The sequence below is a fragment of the Mesocricetus auratus genome, unplaced genomic scaffold, assembly GCF_017639785.1.
Source record: "Mesocricetus auratus isolate SY011 unplaced genomic scaffold, BCM_Maur_2.0 Super-Scaffold_100009, whole genome shotgun sequence".
Taxonomy (NCBI): Eukaryota; Metazoa; Chordata; class Mammalia; order Rodentia; family Cricetidae; genus Mesocricetus; species Mesocricetus auratus.
In genome coordinates, this window is record NW_024429193.1 from 25,513,506 (window position 1) to 25,536,103 (window position 22,598).

At 39.2% G+C, this 22,598-nt stretch overlaps 2 protein-coding genes across 9 annotated transcripts in view; one reads left to right on the plus strand and one right to left on the minus strand.

The window, feature by feature from the left end:
- Positions 1-751: 751 nt before the first annotated feature.
- Positions 752-20,199, minus strand: Ints12 (integrator complex subunit 12). Its single transcript, XM_040751774.1, has 7 exons — positions 20,067-20,199; positions 14,149-14,313; positions 12,505-12,657; positions 10,342-10,526; positions 8,268-8,427; positions 3,860-4,006; positions 752-2,109 (listed from the first exon to the last, which is right to left on the minus strand). The coding sequence occupies exons 2-7, from the start codon at positions 14,302-14,304 to the stop codon at positions 1,525-1,527; spliced, it is 1,386 nt and encodes a 461-aa protein (XP_040607708.1). The 5' UTR covers positions 14,305-14,313; positions 20,067-20,199; the 3' UTR covers positions 752-1,524.
- Positions 20,200-20,265: 66 nt separating this feature from the next.
- Positions 20,266-22,598, plus strand: part of Gstcd (glutathione S-transferase C-terminal domain containing) — a 96,870-nt gene continuing 94,537 nt past the window's right edge. For 3 of the 8 annotated variants that reach the window (XM_040751767.1, XM_040751766.1, XM_040751765.1), the window contains exon 1: positions 20,773-21,969. The gene's annotated coding sequence lies outside the window, so the exon portion shown is untranslated. Of the gene's footprint in view, positions 20,474-20,574; positions 20,698-20,772; positions 21,970-22,598 lie in introns of those variants that run through there. The other 5 variants (XM_040751770.1, XM_040751769.1, XM_040751771.1 and 2 more) reach the window with 4 other exon arrangements.

Here is a 22,598-nt window from a genome sequence, read left to right on the forward strand (position 1 = left end):
TCCCCCTTACATAAGCTGAGTAGTGCAAGAAATACTTGTTTTGTTATGCATAATCAAATAAAAACAAACTATTGCTACTTTCATAACTGCTTCTTGTAGCATACTTTGAGATGAGAAAAAAAAGGCCTAAGAGCTATTTGAGATAAATTCTATTATCAAATATTCCTTAAAAATACCAAAATGAGCTCGGCCCCTTTACACACTTACAACACACAAATACACACACACACACCCTATACACAGAATCCTATTCACTGAAAAACTAATTGTTTCCTAAACTCATTAAAATTTCCAGGAAATGTCACAAAAATCAAAATAATTGCTTCCCTTAACTCCAGCACACTTTCTGTAATGGGGTAAAAACTCAATTCAAATGCTAATGTGTAAACTGTACTAAGCATCATTTCTCTAAAGTCTTCAAGGTAGTGAGTTACAGTAACTAACAGCTGTTGACATTATCTCATGTCACATAATTCTGTTAAGCCAAAACTGCATTTGAACTAAAAACAACAAACTTTTTTGAACTCTTTATATAGAGAATTTGGAGTTTTTACCAAAACAATGTTCATCAACAGAAAGGTGTTACTTAAAAACAACTACAGGCAGATTTTTAAGCATGTAAATAGATATTTATCCCATCTCCAAATAATGGGTTTATTTCAGTATTGGATTCTAACTTATAAATAAATTAATGCCAATATTTAACAGTGTAATTTAAAGGCTTTCCAAATAAAAAGAACAAGCTTAGAAGTTTTATCTTTACAAAGACTATTTATCAATTTATTTTAGGGTAATGATGCTAGGAAACCGAGGGATACAGGAAGATGTTTTGAGATCAGATTTTGTAGGACACATCAGGGGTGATAAAACAATTCTACTCAGTGAATATAGGAAATCACAAGACTCAGTTTCAGGAAAAGATGAGGTATTTGTTGACTGTAAAAAGGATGCTGCATTTTGCTATAATATATTTATTGGTCTGATACTGAAAGCATTCTATTCTTTGTTGGAATATATACATAAACTGATGGCCAACTAACTCATTAGCTTACAAGGCAATGACTTGAGTCACCTCATGTAGGATCACATTATGTCTAGAGTTCACAGGAGCGAGAGGGAGAGATTTCCCCCTAAGGCAGAGAGCCAATTATAAAACACTATATTGAGTCATCCCTGTCACCCATAGGTACTTTATTGCTGGAGATTTAAATCTTGGGGTATTTTGCCAGGTGAACATTTCTTTACATTTGCATATGCCATCAATCTCCTGAAGGTCTCATCGTAAATCAGTCATTATAATCACTATTTTCACACTTTGTGGAAGCTATTAAAATAAAAATACTGAACAGATTGAAATAAACGGTTCCAAGTTTGGCTAAATAGTATTAGCACTTTAACGTAACAATAGAGATGTGATCATCAAGTTTTTTTTTAATTAAGTTACAGTATATTACATGTTTTGTCCCAATAAGGATTTTTTTTTTATCTTTAGAGCAATATGATATAAAAACCTATTTGGCCACATTACTTCTTGAGTTTCTTTTGGGCAGCTTTCTTCTTGACCATCTGTAATCGCTTCATGGCGTTGAGCTGCGATTCCTGGGAAGTTGGCCCTTTAAGCGATGCTGAGGGGCCGCTGCTGGGTTCTGATGTGGTTTTGCTTGTGGCACTCCCACTGGGCCCTGACGCAGCACTATTTCCATTCCCACTCAGCTGCCCGCCGCCTCCAGGAACTAAACTACTAGGACTGGGAAGACCCACTTTGCTGACATTATCACAGCTAACTGAGCGGCTCAGGCCAGTCTTGCCTAAGGTTAGGGGTGGGAGTGGTTTCAAGGGTACTGAAGGGGAAGAGCTGTTACCAGAACCTATTTTGGAACCTATTCCACCTTTGGATGACGTTGCCAGACCAGTCAAACCCACGGGCTTCTGGTTAGCTGACGAGGCAGCAGCTTTTCCACTGTTGTTTTGCGCTGCTGAACTCAATTTTGCAGTTGATGGACCAGCTGACGACGTTTTGGCTGCAAAAGCTGCCCATCCAGTTAGGCCGCTAGTTACTGACGAGGACACGTTGCTACCAGAAGAATTTCCTGAAATAACTGTGGGTGGCTAAGAAAAAAAGATAAATCTTACATTAGAGCCAATTATAATCAACACGCGTATAGTATCTTTGAATGTAAACACTTACTCACATATAAAAAGTGATGATGTTAAAACCTGGACAATACATCAAAGTTAGGTCTCTATGAAGCCAAATTGAAAAAGTACATGGAAGTTCTTGTAGTCAGGAAGAATGCTATATGGCTTGTAGTTCCTTAATGCCACATTGTTTTAACGATTTCAAAGAAAATACATGAACTTCTTTTGGGGAACTGGCTTTTAGATTCAATCACAAATCATAGCAGAGAATCAGACTTAGTTCTTCAAGTCACTTTTGCTACCCACGAAAGTATCGCCTAGCTCATAACACATCCAAACGGAATGTACCTTTAATGGACAAAATTGTTTGCACCCAAGATATTCAGGAAAAAGTACCTAAGTCAAGATTCAATCAATAGTTATTTACAGTGAACATGTTAAAGGAAACAAGTATATACAAGTTCTGAAGATATTCAGGGAAAAATACGTAAGTCAAAGATTCAATCAATAGTTATTTACAGTGAACACGTGAAAGGAAACAAGTATATACAAGTTTTGAAGCCACTTAGAATAACCAAGTTGCCACAAAAATGTGAACATCTACTGCACTACAAAAAAACCAAACAGATGTTTAAACTCTGGGAATACACTATAAAGAGCTCACAACGCAGTTTCACGTGTGTCTCCATTGAAACTACAGTGACAGATCCCCGACTTGCATACAGATGACTGAGTTACTGCCTGGGCTGCACTGTGGCATTCTGGGGCAGTCTGACAGCTCCTAGAGGATTTGTCAGACTAACATTTCAGTCTCCGATCAGCTTCCTACCTGGACTAGTGAGATGGATGTAAGTGGCACTGTTTTCAAACACATGATTTTTGTCCACTTTCACATTAGGAAAAAGGCTCTTTGTTCAAATTAATTTTGAACCAACCACTGTATAAACACAGTCTACCTTCATCTTGAGAGAACTTGCGAGGGTCTCAAAGAGCACTCAGAGGTGAAGGCAGAAGGGAATGTACAATATATAAAAGTGGTAATATAATACTATTTTATGATGTCCTGATTAGGAAACCATCTTATAAAGCATCAATTCCTTTACTGTTCTATTTTAAAATATCCATTTTTTTCTCCTTTCCTTTCTATTAAACATGAAATGGTTTGCCACATGACTATGTGACCCTTCATCAAAACTCACCAACTAAAAAGACCAATGTGCCGGGCAGTGGTGGTGCACGCCTTTAATACCAGCACTCGGGAGGCAGAGGCAGGCGGATCTCTGTGAGTTCGAGGCTAGGCTGGACAGACAGCCTCTAAAATAATACAGAGAAACCCTGTCCCGTAAAACCAAAAAAAAAAAAAAACCCAAAAAAACAAAAAAGACCAATGCTTGGTGAAAGATAGGCAAGAAAGTAAGGCCTGTGTGCTGAGTTCTTGATTTTAAGGACTGCTGTGGCCTGTGTTGCTTCAGAGCGTGAAGATGGTTTAGAACACAGTTCAGGAAACAGCACAAACCTGGGAAAACTAGCAATGCCTCGTACTTCAGAGCAGAAAGTCAGTGTCTGATGTAAACGCTCCCTCCTAGCTTATTAATGACAGGCAGCCTTCACTTCTAACATCAGTCATTCAAATCATAAGGTTTCTCATCAAACTTTTACTAAGCGACTACCCTTTAGTCAGCCGAGATTTAATGTAGTTGAAAAGAGGAACACACTTTACCTTGACTTCTGTTCTCTTGAATGCTAGGAAGGCTGTCTCCTGTTTAAGTTTGGTTTCTGGTTTCTTAACTAGCGGATCCTTGATAGCTGGGGCCACAGAAACAACAGTGGGAGCTGGTTTCTGTGGGGGCTTCTGAGTTTTCTGAGCCTAGGAAAATCAGAGGGAAAAATTATATACAAAATCTTTACTGAGTAACAAAAATTTATTACAGAACTAAAGTTACTGAATGGTAACTTAAAAATACTGTGGTGATACTGGAAATAGAGCCTACAGAAAAACAATTACCAACATATAGTTTTGCAGATATATTAGTTTCTGAACAGTAGTGGCTTTTCAATAAAGGAAAATCACAAACTATGGTACATCTAGTTATCCACGCAGGACTGGATCCAGAATCTCTGAGGAGTACAGAATCTATTGATGTTCAAGTTCCTTAGGTGACACTGGCATAGTATCTGGGCCTAGGGATGTCTGTCTGTACTTGCAGTGCTCAGGAGGCTGATGCAAGATTAGGAGTTTGGAGACAGTCTGGGCTATAAAACAAGTTCAAAGTCAGCCTGATTTATTGATAAAGACTTTGTCTTAAAAACTTACGGGTTAACCAGGCATGGTGGCATATGCCTTTAATCACAGAATTTGGGTGATAGAAGCACATGGATGGGAGTTTGAGGTCAGCCAGGGCAACATACAGAGATTCTGTCTCAAAAAGCAAGCAAGCAAGCAAGCAGAAACAAAACCCTCTATGGGCTGTGGTCTTATTGAGTAAAGAAGCTTGTTGTACAAGCCTGGTGTTCTGAGTTCAATTTCTGAAGCCCATGTAAAGGTGGAGGGGAAAACAAAACACCAAATTAAAAAAAAATCAACTCTGCAAAGTTGTTTTCTCTCTCACCAAAACAGAACTCCCCTCCAAAACGTTGTCCTCTGTCTCTCTCTCTCTCTGTGCCTCTGTCTCTGTCTCTGTGTCTCCTCTCTCTCCTGTCTCTCTCTGTCTCTGTCTCTGTCTCTCTCTCTCTCTCTCTCTCACACACACACACACACACACACACACAAAACAAAATACCCCTAAAGATTGGGAGCTACAGCTCAGATGACACACTTGTCTAGTAAGTAAGGCCCCATGGTTCCACCTAAAGTGTTAAGGGAAAATATTGTATTTATAGATAACCTATTGAAGACCTCTGTAGACAGTAACTCATCTCTAGGTTACTAAATGTAAATGTCATGTAAACAGCAGCTATATACTGAATTGTTTTAGAAATAATAGCAGGGGAAACAAGCCTGTACATGCTTTGTACTGATGCCTTCATGCCCTTACTCCACTGAAAAATATTTTTAATCTGAGTGGATGGAATGCATAGAGGCCGCATTCATAGACACTGGGGGATCACTGATGCATCCAGTTAGCACCACTCATTATGAAGTGCACTTTCTTTCTCTTTATGGTTAATCAAAGAATTATTTTCTTTTTAGGGATCAGGTATAAGGTTTTAAGATACTAGAAGTGGGTTAAAAACAACTCAGATAATTTACATGGTTTTAAATATTGAGAAAGATGGGAAGGATTATTCATGAATAAATAATAAATCTTTGAGGTTTTTCGTACTAGTGAATTAAATCCTTGGGAAAAGAGTAAAAATATAAGTTTCCATGTTATCTAAGGAGAATTTTACTCATTCTCCCTAAGCATTTTCAGTTTTATTTTGACTAGTAACTGATTTTTAAGACAAAGCTAAATTCTCTGGTAATTTTAATCATTTTTCAGATTCTTAGTGTTTAGTGTATGAACAATCCTAGCTATAGATGCAGGATGGAGCAACGACTGAACAGTTTTTAGTATCAAAGAGAACAAGGGCTGAAACCCTGCTCATTATTTCTCCAGCTGTGTTACTGCAGGTGGAACATAAATGCCTAAGAGTCTCATTCCTTTCACCTGCAAAATGGTGGCAGCACCATCTGTTTCAAAGGGGTGTTTATGAGGATGAATTGTGATGATGCAAGAGTTTAGCCTAAGATCTCATAATGTTAAGTGCTGATAATAATAATTACTATTAGCTAGCACATGCAAGGACCTGGCTTGGATCCCCAGTTCCTCAATAAAAATAAAGTAAAACGTAATATTGTCAATATGACACAATCTGGAGTCACCTGGGAAAAGAGAACTTCAACTGAGAACTTCCTAGATCAGAGTAGACTGTGGTGGAGTCTGTGAAAGATCCTATTGATTAACGATTGACACGGGAGGGCTCAGCCCAGCAGGGTGGGGGCAGCACCATCTGTAAGAAGGAGGGCCTGGGCTGCACGAGAAAGACAGTTAGTTGCACATGAGCTGGAAGGAGAAGGAAGTCAGTAGACAGCATTCCTCTGTGCATGGCGAGGCAGAAAAAGATGACTTAGAAGGCAGACATGGGTGAACGCAGAGGGACTGCATACATGCTTTGACGTGCACGCAACGAGACCTCTTACAAAGCTATTGAAATAGAAGTAATGGGAGATTTGTAGATTAGGGAAGTAAGAGATGGGAAGTAACAGATGTGAAGGGTATATGATGTAATACAACTAAGTTTAGAAAACAAAGGTGTAACAATTATGAAAGACATCAAGCATAACATCTAGCTCAGGCAACTGTGGGGAAAAGCTAGAGAAGAATTTTAATTTAAGGTTATTAAATTCAAACAATCAGTAAGATCAAGTCAGTTATACAAGATCACATACAAGGGAGATTAGATCACAGACATAGATTGATGTAAGTGAAATAATAAGAAAATATTTTGGAAATTTGGGTCTTTCACAAGTTATTTCTTTTAAAAGTTACCAATTTTTAATGGACTGTCGATGCTCTGTAATGGATCACACTGCTGTTGTATGGCATGCAATTCGAAATTGACAGGTCGAAGGAGGCTCACGAGCCTCAGGCCGTGATCAAATGGTCACAGGCTGGGGAGAACAGGGACTCTGAGAGCCCACCCCAACAAATACAAAAGGAAGTAGGTAGTTTCTAGCGATGGAGATGCTGACCACTCACACTGTGCAAAGAGGTATTTGGACCATGAAGCTGCCTTCACGCTGTGCAGGAGCCCCAGGAGTTTCCACCCATGTTAGGGTAGGACATCTGGTGCTGAGCTGCTTTTGCGTCAGCTCTTCTCCTTGTACCTTCCTTATCAACATTCCTGTTGGTAACCTCTGTAAAACCTCATTGTTTCTCCAAGCTGGACATTGGTGCAATCATTACTGTCATGAACTCAACAGTCATGGGAGTGAGTTTGAGCGAGCGTACGTGGGTGCATGCGTGTGTGCATGAGTGGCCCATCTACCAAGTAAAGGCTAGAACACAGCTGCTCATCTGAAATAATTTTGGTTGAAGTCTTAGCTAATTTCAATAAGAAACTAAAAAAATAGATTTTTTGTTACAAAGAAAAAGGATACACACTAACAAATTTTTACCATTTTTGACAGAATAAAAATATTTCCTATTTCTGCTTTATCTGAGTAAACATAAAATAGTATCTTGACTTTTACTTTAGCTAAGAAATTGAGATCTTAGCTGGGCGGTGGTGGCGCACGCCTTTAATCCCAGCACTCGGGAGGCAGAGGCAGGCGGATCTTTGTGCATTCGAGGCCAGGCTGGACCGATAGCCTCCAAAACAATACAGAGAAACCCTGTCTCGTAAAAACCAAAAAAAAAAGAAATTGAGATCTTAAAGAATATATGGTCAGACATACAGAAATTGATTTAACAGACATGGAAATGCTTCTGTTGAGACTTTTTAATCTAAGACACAGGAAGGGACAGTTGGGGAAGAGATGACAAATTGCTAGTAGATAGCAACTTCTTGATTTCTTTAGAGCTTTAGAAATAAAAGTAGTTTACCTATTTTTAAATTATAGAACTTTTCAATATAAGCAGTTATGTTAATGATGAGTACACTGGGGACAGTACATTATAAGCTGCTCAGTGTCAATGAGAAGGCTGGAGAATCTAGAAAGAAAGACACAGATAGCCATAGGCCTCTGCACATCTGTGAATTGGTAGTTTCTACTCACTCAGGAATAGATTTTTTTCTATGTTTTTTTTAACAACTCAACAAAGACTGGGAGTTTGTATTTCACCATTGGTGCTTCATAGTATTATAAAATGTTTATAACTAGTGTCATGCTTATAAAAATATTTTTATTTTGTGTGTCTTCACTCCTGTTTATTTAAACTAGGGTAGGCTAAAGAATGACTAGAGGGGGACATATGTAATATGCTCTGGTCTTTTAGAATAGCAACATAAATTCATACAAACAGTACACATGCAAACACAAAACTTATTTTTTTCAGTATGCTAAATGTCCTAATTTTCATTTTAAAGTCATCTATCTATAAAGACCACCAGATGCTGGTTAAAATGTAAAGTGTGGTTCTTACCATTCTCTTCATTTGTCTGGTGCACCGGGCACAGTACCACACCAGACGAGGGTCATTCACTTCTTTGTCTGTCACTTGGGGTTTGTGGCAATCTTGGTGGTAGAGGTTATGGCACTCTTGACATTCTACTAATTGATTTCCTGAAGCCACTGTCATTTGTCTAAGAAAAAGATTTCATTAAACATGGTAGTATCTTTAACATACAATTTAAAGTTGTTTCCACATTCTTCTGGTAAAGTTTATGTTAAAGGAAAAGAAATCCAGAAAAATAATCATTTAAATCATTAATAAGAAAATAACAAACACTAATACAAAGCCTATGTAAGACCTTCATTTGTAATAGGTTATGCTTAATCAATAATGACAATATTTCAATTAAGTTTAGTTATATTTTTAGTCACTTAACATTGCAGTCTGTTTCTATTTCTCAAAAGGTGATAGACTCTTCCTGTACTAATGACAGCACTTCCTTAGTATTTCTATGAAATTCCTCTGTGAGATAGCTACATGTGGTTCAGTCTTCATCATTAGTAAGCTAGGAAAGCTGAGTGTGGAGGCTTACTGTAGCTTCAGCACAACATAACTGTGAGTTTAAGGATAGCTTGGGCTATATATATACTGTGTTCTAGGCCAGCCTGGGCTACAGTGAGAGCCCAAACTTTCTTGGAGAAAAAAAAAAATTAGAAAACCAAAGTTATCTCTCTCTCTCTCTCTTTTTTTTTTTTTTTTGGTTTTTCGAGACAGGGTTTCTCTGTATTGTCTTGGAGGCTGTCCTGGAACTTGCTTTGTAGACCAGGCTGGCCTGGAACTCACAGAGATCCACCTGCCTCTGCCTCCCGAGTGCTGGGATTAAAGGCGTGCGCCACCACCGCCAGGCTGTGACTCTTTTATCTTTTGCAAGACACTTAGTATAACCCGATAGTCCTGTGGTGATTGCTTTCTTATGCTTTTGGGATGAGTACTTTTTTTGATACACCTGGTACTACACCCTGTTCAGATTTATATACATTGATCCGATGTATATCAAACATCTTGTATGCTCAGTACATAAATAACTAGAGTAGGTTCTCATCTTGTGGTGGCGCACGCCTTTAATCCCAGCACTCGGGAGGCAGAGGCAGGCGGATCTCTGTGAGTTCGAGGCTGGGCTGGACCGATAGCCTCCAAAACAATACAGAGAAACCCTGTCTCGTAAAAACCAAAAAAAAAAAAAAGATAAAAGTCACTAGGTCTCTCCCCATCAGTACTTTCATAATATTCATTTACAAGATGCTAATTTCATAGCTGATTAGGGGTAAGATATGCAATATAAGTGGAAACAAGCGATTTTACTCAGAAGCACATCAACTCATTTTCCAAGGCTCACAAAAGCTTCTATTTTCCTAGTTGCAATATATTAGAAGTTAACATTTTTTTAGAATAGTCAAAAAAATATTACTTTTATGCTAAGCAATGAAAGCTAGGTAATAACTGAACATCAGCCCTTGACATGAACGTCTTCGAAATTTAGTTATTTCTGGAAAACAAACAAACAAGCAAAAAACCAAGCAGGAAATACTAGTAGAAGAAGATAGTTTATCTTCCATTAAATTATCTGCTTCTGTAATTATGTTTTAAAATGTCACTCAGGATAGCCTACATTCACTTCTACTATTCTTAGGATAGATATAATGGTGTTTTAAGAAATGACATGTACCAGTTAATTTTTTTAAGTGCTATCAGCATTCAGAAAGAAAGAAAAAGCAATGAAGATAGCTTAAAAAGAAAGATGGAACTGAGGTTCCTGACATATCCCCCTTCACTTAAAAAGATGCATAGTCACTTCTGTCTAGAACTCAAGAATACACACGGGGTTAATACAACATAACAAGACTGAAAAAGCGTGGTCTGAATTTTCACGGTGTTAAAGCGCTGTGTTCTATTTATTTGTTCTTTACCCCAACTGAAAACAAAACAGAAAATTCCTAGTAAATTCTATGGTGGTGGGGGGGGGGTAAAGAGTAGGAACAAACATATTAGAAGGAGACTGCTCCTTCTAAAGAAATAAAACACTCTGTGATGGGATGTGACTTACCTACAGACAACACAGGCCAAGCCCATCTCCATGGCAAAATCATCAGCACTAGTCTCTTCGAAGCTGGAGAGGTCAGCCATAGCTAAGTCCTTGCTGGTTTGGACAGTAATGGGAGAAGAGCGTGTCTCTGGTTTCTCCATTCTAGGTTTCTTTGGAATATCAACTCCTTCAGTGACATCTTTCATCTATAAAAAGAGCCCAATAATGAATGATCCTGAAAGTAACACGGCATAAACTCTAAATCATTGAGAGAAAGAGGGGCAATACATGACTACGTCTATTCTATAGACATTTCACATAGCCAGGAAAGCTATACACTTTGAAGATCTGTTGAAGAGTCTTAACTATAATTTGAGTTGGAGTTGTGGGAGGAGTAGGAGAGAAGAAAGGAAAGGGTAGAAATAATGTAAACAGAGTATTCACATTGCAAAAAAATAAAATTTAAAGTTAAATTTATTTCATAATTAGTATGTTAAAAGAAACTAGCGAGATATAAATAAATCAGAATAGTGTAACAAATATCTTTATTCTGCTTTATATTATATATATATTACAGAATTATGGAAACTCAATGGATATATTATCTTTTTTCTTTAATTCAAGATGTTGGATCTGAAAAAAAATAGTATTACTAATATCGTTATTTAAAACAACAAAAAACTAAAGAACCAAAAGCTTTAGGGCTGGGGATAAGGCCCCCTGAATAAGCTTGCTGTGTAAACACGAAGGACCAGAGTTCTGACCCAGAACCCACATAAGAGCATGCATGGTGGGGGCCTGTAATCCCAGCACTTGACCAGCTAAGTGAATGGGACATCCAGTGTTGACTCTGGGCATCTACACACACATGTACACATGCATACACATACACATTAACACACATAGACATAGGAACACACTCTAAATACATACATGTGCAAAAAAACCCCATTTTAATTATGGTGTGTAATATTCAAACTGTATCGAAAAAGTAAATAATGAGCTATCCTCCTATTCACACTAAAAGCAATGCCATATATGGTTCAAAGCTAATGTTAGCAATTTAAGATATGAAAATTATAGGTAAGTCTGTTGGATTCACAAAAATAAAATTATGAAAATACATAGAGAATTTAGAAATTCTCATGTTTATTGGTGAGGGTCTAAATTTATCTAGTAATGATGAATATATAAGTATCTTCACATCCACTTATAGATGTGTGTATAGCTTATAAAAATTATTAACATGGTCACAGAAATACGTAAAAGTAACTCACTGAAGATGTATTATAATAAAAACAGGAGAAATCTCCTAAATGTTTACCAGTAAAGTAACTGGTAAATTTATTCATAGAATGAATATTAATGGTTGCTGAAAAAACCCCTAAGAACTACACATAAATTTCAAAAACACACTGGCTACAGAGACAATTCAGAGGACAAATGTGCTTGCTACCAAACATAGGACCTGAGTTTTATTCCCAAGACACAAATGTTGGAAAGAGAGAACTAACTCCCTCAGGTTGTTCTCTGGCTTTCAGACACATCTGTGGCACACATGACATTCCCACAAATAAATTAACATAATAAAAACTTAGAAAACAAAACAGCATTGAGTAAAGAAAAAGTAACAAAATGATAAACAGTATAATAACAGTTGCAGAAATATAAAAGCACAACGATAATGCAATGTTCGTGAATATCTATTATTTAGTAACAGGATGAAAATATATGGGATAATATGCCCACCTAAGGGCAAGGGCTACTGAACACATTTTTAGTGCATTTTTTTGTTAGTTGCCAAACTTTAATTACATTTATAAAATTATCCAAAATATACAATCAAGAAGTATCTGTAGTCTTCTCAAGATGCTTGCCATCATGTAACAGAGTTCAGGTTTAATCACATCTGGATTCTTTCAGGTTTCCTTCTCAACAACTACTGTAGCCAGAGTTATGGAGTAAGGTCTGTATTATTTTCCCCTGGGGTGCAAATGCTTGATGACAACCATCTCTAGTACAAGTTAAATACTCATTTTTTCAACATCTCCAGCTAGTAAAATGAATTTATGGAGTAGTCGTTACAGGACCATACCCACTGCTGCTTGAAGTAGACACATGCCATTCTTTCTGCCTGTGGGAATGGGTTATCCTTTCATAAGCTGAGCTAAAAGTGAACCTTACTTTATCAGCGGGTCTCTTTTCGGCCTCTTTCTTTATCTTTTCTGCTGCGAGGACTTTGCCATTATTACTGCCAGAAGGGAGACTAGACGATGCTTTAGGTTCTTGCTTGATAGAAATAGATTTTGTGCTTGAAATTTTGGGTGGTTCCACATCCTAAGGGGTTAAAATAAAAAAAAAATAAGAGACCTTTAATTATTTTGTTCAAAGTAGAAGGGCTGAGTTATTGTTTAGTGGTAGGGCACTTGGCTAGGTCATAGATTCAATTCCCAGTACTGAAAGAAAAGAAACAAACATAAATAATTGAAACAATTTTCAGTTAAAAATTAAGGTGCTATATTATAATCAATGTAACACTCTTCTCTACCACCCTGGCTTTCCTATGAATAACTGATTCACAACCAGCACCTATTTGATGTTTTGATAACCATGCAACCATATACCCATGATGACCCAGAGTCTCTTGAGGGTCTTTGTAATCACTCTCTGACAGGTTCATGTTCTAGAAAGTTCTGGGCAATAACTTGGGTTGTGGGCATATCTTAGGCTTCAGATTCTGACTACATGCAAGCTAGTCACATGGCTCTGTCTTCCCTCTTAGTGGGGCAGCTGTGTCACCACATCTGGTGACTCTGAGTTTCAGACCTAGAAAAACAGAAACCTCATGTGGAGAGCCCATAAGTGCTAGGTGGATACTACTTGGGATAAATTACTTATTTTGCTATAACTTTTACACATCTGCAAGATAGTTCTTAGTCTCCCCATTTTGCCAAGGCTGGGAGAAAAAGTTATTAGACAACTCAGTTCCCTAACTGTAATGTGAGAAAAATAGGCAATACTAAAATTTCAAGAAAGAGATCATTATTACAACAAAAGTTCATAACATCCACAAACCACTTAGGAAAGGGCCTATACCATAAAGTTTCAAGGTATATAACTTGATATCACACAACTACAAGAGGTAAACTAGATTCAAAAAGGCTTTGATCTAAATACACTCTTGTCACATAAAGCTGCCATTCACTATCGATAATGAAGCTACAAACTTTTGACATCTACAGGAATTTGTTCATTTTGTTGAAAAATTCCTGTTATTTATACTTTTGTCCTTAAAACACAAGAGAACAATTAGAAATAAATTTACACACTAAAACATAATTATAAAGAAATGGAGGTTAAATTGCGAGCAAGTGTTTTTTTACACACCACATAGTAAGACAGCCATCTTCTGGCCCAGCAGCTCTCAGCCTTTCTAACGCTGTTTCTTGAATAGAATCCATCATGTTGTGGTAACCCCCAACCACAAAATCATTTTCATTGCTACTTCTTTTTTGCTGCTGTTATGAGTTGTAATATAAACATCTAAGCTTTGTGATGGTGTTAGGCAACTCCTGTGATAGGGTCATCATCCCTAAAGGGGTCGAGACCCACCCGTTGAGTAGTACTGCTTGCTCTAGACCAAACCTTTCTGGGTGGCTCTTTGAAAGCTTGAGAGGGAAGAGAACAACGTTAAAGAATACAATTTCTTTGTGACATAAAGAGTGACAACAATGGTAGAGAGTGTTTCAAGATAATATAAATGCTATCACTGGGCCACTGGCCACTGCATCTCAAAACTCTTTCCAAACTTTGTGTTCGGGTAGATACCTTTTGAGCTGGACGATAACTTGAATCAATGCCCCGGGCCAAAGACTCATCAAGCAGTGCTTTTAGTTTTTCGGCAGAGTCTTTACTCTTGGAGTGTAAGAAACCCAGGGCTTTCAGAAAAATGGGATCAAGTTCCAAGTTCACAGTAGCAGCCATTGCAAAGACCTGAAGAAAAAAAGGAGGGGGAGAAATTTAGAGAGTGTACAATCATATATCCATACTTTTATCTATGTTGTTTTCTTGCTTGTAATATTTTAAAACATCTGAAAGGTTATTAGAGACAAAGGAGTGACTGGCATTATCTGCTTCCCCTCTCCCCTCTGGAACAACAGATGTTACCAGTTTTCAATGTATCTACATCTACCACTGTATGCTCAGGCTGGTCCTCCTGCCTCCACCCCTCACTGGTGAGTTTGGAGGTGTGTGCCATCATACCTGATAATGGCAACATTTTAATGCAGACAAGATCTTTAATCACAGAGCACCTTCCTAGTTACCTCTAACAGCTGTCACTTATGGCACACAGAAACTTGCCCGATTTAAGTCAAGTCTACTACACATCAAAATGTCTCTTTTCAAGTCTCACTTTTACCACAAAAATTAAGGTCTGGTGTTCATGTTGGGGGGGACAAGGATGTCACAGGAAGACCAAGGCCAACTGGTCCATGGTAGAAGTCACTCTGCAGCTTTTACAACCGTTTTCTTGTTTTGTTTCTGTGCATTCCCCTCCTCTGCTATTGTTAGTATCTCAGAAAGCATATTAGTGGCAACCTTATTATATCACATTTAGAACGTAGGATCTCTTGCATTGAGCTATTTTTCAAAAGCAGGTCTCTGAATGACAGCCCTTACACACTACATGTATATCCCTTAGGTCTGATAATACTTGGGGTTTGAAAGAGCTTGAACAATGGCCGCACAGCTGAAGCCACACAAATCGGAGGTCTGCAAAATTCTCAGAAGTCAAATTTTGTTTTCAGTTAATACCAATGCTATCAAGTCAAATTTTGTTTTCAGTTAATACCAATGTTATCAAGTGGTTCTACTTCTGGCTGTCATTTTTTTAAAAACACCTTTCAGGCAAGGAATTATTAAAATAAAAATGTACTCTAAGTGTCCAATCCTTTGATCGATAGACTAAGGTTTTAAATCCTCTTCTATCCTTAAGTTTGATGGCATAGTAATGCAACACTGGTATAAGGCTACAGTTAAAGATCTGTCAGCAATTCCACTATAATCTCCCATTTTCAGGGACTTATAATATCATTTAAATTTGCTGTAGGTTGGATCTTGGATATGAAGCACTGGCTGGGAAATAGATTTCATATATTTCTTATCATATTTTTCTCTTTATACCCTGCCAAATTCCACAGGATACAGGCAGACAGATGGACACACACACACACACACACACACACACACACACACACACACACACACCAGGCTCTCTATAAGTTCCTAAAATGGTATGATCTACTTGATAATCAAAAATCATTGCTAATTCTATGCTCTACTAAAATATCATCTGTCTGAATTACCTAGGTAATAGAGTTTGAAGGCTAGCACTAGAATGAAAAAGTAACCATACCTTAAATGGTTCTATTAGTAAGAACTTAATGCAATGGAATAGGCTGTATTGCTGCTTTAGATTACATCACACATATATATGATCTCCAAAGAATGACAGGTTCAGGAGGATTGTTTTAAAATACATTTATGAGGCTGATCATCATACTCACTAATACTGAGGACAAATAGTTTAAAATAATATCTATGACTAAAGAGATAAACATTGTCTCAGAGTCTATAGGACAAACACAGTCCACTCTTTCTATGACCTAATTTATACAGCTACAGACATACTAGTTTATTTAACCCAGGGCAGTCTGTTTTATGGGAGACTGAGCAAAGAGATAATACCTGGACAAATCCTTATATGATAGAAGCACCACTTTCCTTTCTGAAAAATGGAAGCACAGTATTGTTATGCATGTCTGTCATCACAAGTGAAATGCCTGTAGATCATTTGACCTATGGTGTAATGCGACAGAAATATTCAAATGGAAACCTTGGAGACAGTTCTCTTTAGAAGTCTTGCCACACTTTGCACCCCTGCTGTAAATTACTGACATATCTTTCAAACTCAGTGGTGTACATGGTGGAATGCGGGTGTGCAAGCATGTTCAATTTTCAAGCTCACGGAATAAGAAAGGTTTGGAGTCCCCTGCTCCAAACTATCTAGTAACCTCCAGTTTCCCCTTTCTCTTTCTACATTGTGGCTTACTTAAATTACAAATCATTCTGCACGTCCATTCAGTGCTTTCCTTCAGCCCGGCCCTTCTCCCTTCCCAAGCTAAGTTTAGGAATAACACATTCCCCTACATTTCTACTTCTTCCTCAGGCACCTCCTGCCTTTACTATTCTCACTAATGACATCACCTTTTTATAGCCTCCTCCGAGGCAGTGTTCCTTGACTTGTTCCAACTGAAAGGCTATAAAACCATTTATAGAGAGCCTCTTCTGAATTGCTGATTTAAAAAAAAAATTCCATGACCCCATTAATCAACCTCTCACTTGTATCTTCCTTACTCGAATTAAAGAACATGAGTGCCAGGCTCTTCCTTCTCTCTCTCCCAGGCATTACCTTTATTTCAGCACATACTATGATCTTCTGAAACTTTTTACAAATAACTTTATTTAGTTCTTTCACGCTAAGAGCATCATTTTCAGCCAATGAAATGTAAAGTTTACCATACCTATTCTTTTTTACTATAATCAACACCACCCACCTTTAAAAATTGTATCTTCCATTATTTTCTCTTTTCCACTGTCTTAACTCAAGAAGGTATTTTGGGTACCAAGCCAAGCAATTTTCTTGGTTAATGCCTCCCCTTCCTTTCTTCATTCCCACATCCTATGTTCTCAGAATCTAGAGTGGCTCCATTTGTCCCCAGTGTTGCTTCTTTATTGACACTGTCTTGTTCAACTTCTTTCTCAAACCAAACAGAAGCAGTCGATGGCATAAAATAAGTTATATGCATGAAAATGCAGAAATGAAGACAGATGAAAGAATGTTAAGTGTGAGTTTATTTTAAAAACATAAATGTTGTTTAAAACAAAGAAATGTAAGAAAATATTTATTACTTTAAAACTATCATTGACCTAGCGAGGCCATAGTGATGATGTTGGTGAGAGTGAACGGTTAGGTCACACTAGGAATTATCTGTCGCAAATATAAGTCTCAGTAGAAGTTCCACTACTATACAATGATCTCACCATCCCCATCTCTTCCCTGTGTTAATCGGGAGCACACTACTTCTTTCCTTTGAGTCTCTACTCTAGTACAGGCCTTTCAATGACCCTCTTCCAGATCTTTAGCATCCTTATCCCATTGCTATAATTTCACCTACTTTGTAGACATTCTTCCATTTGGCATCTTCTCCCATCTACATCCAAACTAAATGCAGCTGAAAAAAATACCATGCTCTCTTCCAAGTTACTAGTCCCATCTTGGCATGTGTCACACTTAGCACTCTCATGTTTGTTTGGTCAATTCCCTTCCCTTCTTTCTGAAAATAACAATTACTTGTTTCATTTAAAACTGCCATGCACTTATACTTTACTCTTTTTCCACTTGATTAAAAAATAATAAGAAATGGCTCTGTGCGTAATGTCCGTTGGGCATGGATGCTATTTTTTCCTGTGCTCTCTGGAACCTTACACTTGGGGTTATTTGAAGTGTCTTATTCTCAAGCCTCCCCCGACTGCTGGCATCTTATATTGACATTTATTCCTTTATTATTGTCTCTTCTTGTAGCAAAGCTTTTCTCAAATATCACCTACTTTTTATAGTTTCTATATTCTAATTAATGCTTCAATTCATACAATGGGGCCTTCTTCCCAAAATTCTATGAAAATAATCTTACAATGGTTAACTTAGTCATACAGAAATCTAAAATATAGCAGGCATCCCCGGCAAACACATTAGAGGTATAAACTCTTGGCTTCCACATCCTAACTTACAGAAGAAAAAAACTCCAGGTGAAACCTGCCAATCTGTGGGAAACCACCTGGGCAACCCCAATTTATTTTGCAAATTGAGAACTGCTGCCCCAGAAAATCTACTTTTGCCAGTGATCATAAACTTCTCTTTCAAGACCACGGTTCTCTCAGCCCACCCTTTCCACAGGAGCTAACAGCAAGTTTAGGCCACTGTCTTCCTGAGGCATCCCACTGAACATGACCCCAATGAGGCCACTTCACCCTCATTTCTCTCAACCGACTTTAAGTCTAACTCTCCCTCTACAAGCATCTCTGACTATTATCACTTTATTGGGGCTATATCCCACTTTTGTTCTTTGCCTGCTTGTTTACTTTGTTTGTTTTGAAATGGGGTTTTTCCTAGAACTAACTTAAAGAGATGAGTCTGCCTCTGAGTGTTTGGGATTAAGAGCATACATCACCACAACCCAATAACGTTCCTTATTTTAAGACCAAGTAAATATGTTAAAATTATTTTGTGTTTTATAAAATTTTCTTTGCACCGCTTTATTTAACTTTAATTTTTTTCCTATCTCCATTCTTTCCCTGGTTCATGTCATTCCTGCTGTTCTTATTATTGTTCCAACTATCTGTCCTGGGTTCCCTGCCCTAGTTTTGCTACCAATTTGTTCTTCAGCAATCATACACATTTTGTTGCCAACTACCATCTCTAGGCAGATGATTCCACATGGGTTTCTCTCATTTTCTAAGCACGAATTCCTTGTTTCTCTTATTCCTGTGTTACCCTGTAAAACAGTGGGCTAGACTATTATTTTGTTAACTCATCAAAGCAAAGTCTAATGTTCTCCTCTTTAACTCTACACAATTCTAATCGCTTCAGCAAAAGGCATCAGAGAAATTCAATTGTCTTTTCAACCAACAAAACCGAAACTCAAAGAGCAAAACAATCATCTGTTTTATGGGTAGGAGCATGTGCAGTGTTCTGATCTGAAGCACCCACTTTCTGTTCTTTCATCTGTCATTAATTATTAAACTTGCTAGCATATATTGTCTATGAGAGCAGGGGTTTGTATGTCTGTGTGTGCTGCGATGGGGTGCAGTTATTTCCCTAGCAATTAGAATTTAACGGGTACTTTTAAATATTTAGTGAATCAAGTAGATTTTTCACTAACATGTCATTTTTCAAAGCTACTGTGACGTCCCTTAAAAAAAAAACTAAGCATCCCTATCTAAATATATACTTTCCCTTGGGTCCCTTTCATCCTGCCTGCTAGTTTCAAACAAAGTTCAAAGTCGGTCACTTCCTAATGTATGAGATAAAAGAAACTGACTATTCACGAGGATGCAATGCTAGCATGACAATCTCATTACAACCATGAAATCCCACCCATTCGCATCTCTGTAAGATTTTGCAATCCTTTCCAATAAACATTTTTGAGTACTTGGCCCTAGGTGCGTCTGGAAACTTAGAGCAGGCGATAAAAACCCCAGTTCCAAACCAAACCAATCGGTAGAGAATCTGCACAGAGACAGGACACTTAGGAATGAGAATCTTTTGGCGCAAACAAAACACACGGGCGGCCTTGAGTAGGGAAAAGTCCTTGACAAGGGAGTCAGAAAAGGAGAGGTAAAGCGAGAGCTGCGGAGAGGCAGCCGGAACCCTTGGACTAAGGTATGTGAGAGTTCCACGGACCCTGTCCCCAGGGGCTCGGTCCTCAGTCCCCAGCACCCTGAGAGGCACAGCCCGTACAGGAAGGGAGGAGCGGTTAGGCTGCGGCACGCAACTGCCCGCAAATTAGGTTTGCCCTCCAGCGGGCAGGAGACCAACACCCCACGGAGCTCCACTCCGGCCGCCCCTCGCGGGCTCTCGAGCCTCCCGGAGGCGCCAGGAAGCGGGGACCCTCGTCACAACTCACCGCTCCGCCCCGCCACTCTGTCCGTTCCCGGCCGCTCTTTCCGAACCCGTCCCTGCCCTAACCGGCATCAGAAGCGAGAAACAAAGGTTCCCGCAAGCGGACGGGAGGGGGACGTTTCCTAGGGAGACATCAGGAAGTGACGCGCGGCCTCTTCCGGTCCGCCGGATTATGAATGACGGTGGGCGGGGAAGTTTCCAGACACATTGCTTCTCCGATTCTTACTGTTTTTAGCCCCCCACCCCACCCCCATCTCCGCTCGGGGGCCTCACTGGAGGCGAGCGCTCCTCAGGCCGCGGCTTCCAGAAGGAGCCTCGGGATCCCGGCTCGCGCTGGGCGGGAAGGCGCGGCGGCCCGCGTCCCCTGCACGCTCTCGCGCCCTCCCTGCCTGGCCGCGCCCCTGCGACCAGGTAAAGAGGGCGCTCGGGCTGCTCGGCCGCTCCGTCACCCGAGGACCGCGCTGTCCCCCGGGGGTCGGCGGGGCCGAGCTTGGGGGCGAGGCGGGACCGGTGAAAGTCTTCCCCAGCCCCGCGGACTTGTGGCGGAGGTGCCGGTGGAGGGCTCGGCGCCGTTCCCCGCGGTGACGCGTGGGCCACTCTGCCGCCAGCCGGCCCCGGGGCTTCCAGCTGCGCGGGTAAAGCAACCGGGCAGCTCTGCGGCGTGGGGGGTCTGGGCAGTCGTTTGCTACAGCCGGGTGCAGGGGAAAGGTCTCTTGGAGCACACTTGAACTTTCCCCCAAAGAGAGAGGTTTTTTTTTCCGTTGCAGCCCGTCCTGATTGGACGCTGTACGTGGATACTGTTGCACAGTGGCTGCAACCGATTTGCTGCATCCTGGGACGTTTGCTCATAGTAGTCCCATCAAAGCAGCGTCTCCCCTCGTTAATTAAGTTGAATAGAAAATTTGGGATGAGCTTGCATGAAAATTGCTTTGGCTTCGGAAATGACTACTCAAACGCAAACCGTCCCACCTTTGCTTGGTTTAGGAATTACATGACCCTCCTTCTTTCCAGCCTTGTCTATCCACAAATTCCTTGTCATAGAGTCCTTACGGTTAGGAAAGATAGACTAACGTATCTCCTACCAAATTATTGCGAAGGAATTTGGCGTTTGTCAAGTTTTTCTTGTGCTTTTTCTACAGAAAAGGGTGTTTAAAGGAAAGAATACCAAAACCAGCAAGTACTAGCGATGGTCTTAAACATGTAAATATGGTCGTTGAAATGCCACGAGAATAAACTGTTATAATACAACAACTGCTATGCTGTCATATTTACTAGATCAAACATTCAACTATATGAGTTTTTTTAAATAATTGCATTGTGGGAGCACACACTACGAAAATGATTGCCTTAAGTATTTTCATTACTTGAAATTGTATTTGGTTTGTACCTGAAGGCTTCATTTTAAGAGGCCTAACTTCAAAAATTAGATTGAGATTTGAACATTGCTTTATGTTATTAGTCATAATAATAATTTAAAAAAACACCTTTAAACTAGGCAGGGACCTTGGGGCGGTGGACTTTCAAGGAAGGGAAGATAGGGTTCAGTGGTATACAGGGGCAGGAGAAAAGTGGAGAGATTTCTTCTATGTATTTGCTCATTTTAAACAAAGCCAAAAGAGCTTTCGTGGTTGTGGATCTTTAAAGAATAATTTTAACCTGTTATGTTTTCTAGCTGTGGTTTCAGCAACATGTGGTTTGAAATAAACACAAACAAAAATCCAGTTGGTCTTACTAATAATAGCAATAATTTAGCAGACATCAAAACATCTGGTACTAACCAGTGGGACATTTGTAGAATAGGCAGTTACCTGGTATGTGTTGTTTTTTATCCTTAAATTCAAAGTAAATTCCTGGATTCCGCTGTGATCACTTCGTGGGATGCAGGAGTTTAAGCTTTGTATGATACAGTAAGTATTGTTTGCCGAGATAATTCAACATTTTTGTTTCAGCCTTGTGGATGCTTTCAACATGTTTATATTTCATTCTGTCTATCCGAGTTTACCACAGGTCAGATTTAGCTGCAAGCATTATGACTCCATAGCAACAGACAATTCTCTGCATCTCCAGAGAGATTATGTACTACTTCTGTAACTAAGATTTCAGCAAGCATTTCACTACCAAACTTTATATTTCATAAGTATTTATAATTTTAATCAGGGCTGATTGCCTCGGAATGATCATCCTACATTATATAATATAATGAACTCTAAAAGCTGCAATTCTCTTTTTGACTTTTAGTTAGAAGTAGTTAGCTATCTATCTGTGAAGAAGCATTTTTTTTTTTTTTTTGGTTTTACGAGACAGGGTTTCTCTGTATTATTTTGGAGGCTGTCGGTCCAGCCTAGCCTTGAACTCATAGATATCCGCCTGCCTCTGCCTCCCAAGTGCTGGGATTAAAAGCGTGTGCCACCACTGCCGGGCATGAAGAAGCATTTGTAAAAATATGTATTGTAATGGAGTACTGTGTTTGTAACCGAACAGTACTGCTTTGTGAGAAGTTAAAACATGGGCTAAGATTTCCATTTGATATGTTAAA

Excerpts from the sequence above, each read along its gene's own strand:
- Ints12 (XM_040751774.1), bottom strand. The coding sequence starts at position 14,304 with ATGGCTGCTACTGTGAACTTGGAACTTGATCCCATTTTTCTGAAAGCC. Across the intron at positions 8,428-10,341 it reads TTGGCCTGTGTTGTCTGTAG|ACAAATGACAGTGGCTTCAG; the intron begins GTAAGTCACATC and ends TCTTTTTCTTAG. Across the intron at positions 2,110-3,859 it reads TCAAGAGAACAGAAGTCAAG|CCACCCACAGTTATTTCAGG; the intron begins GTAAAGTGTGTT and ends TTTTTTTCTTAG.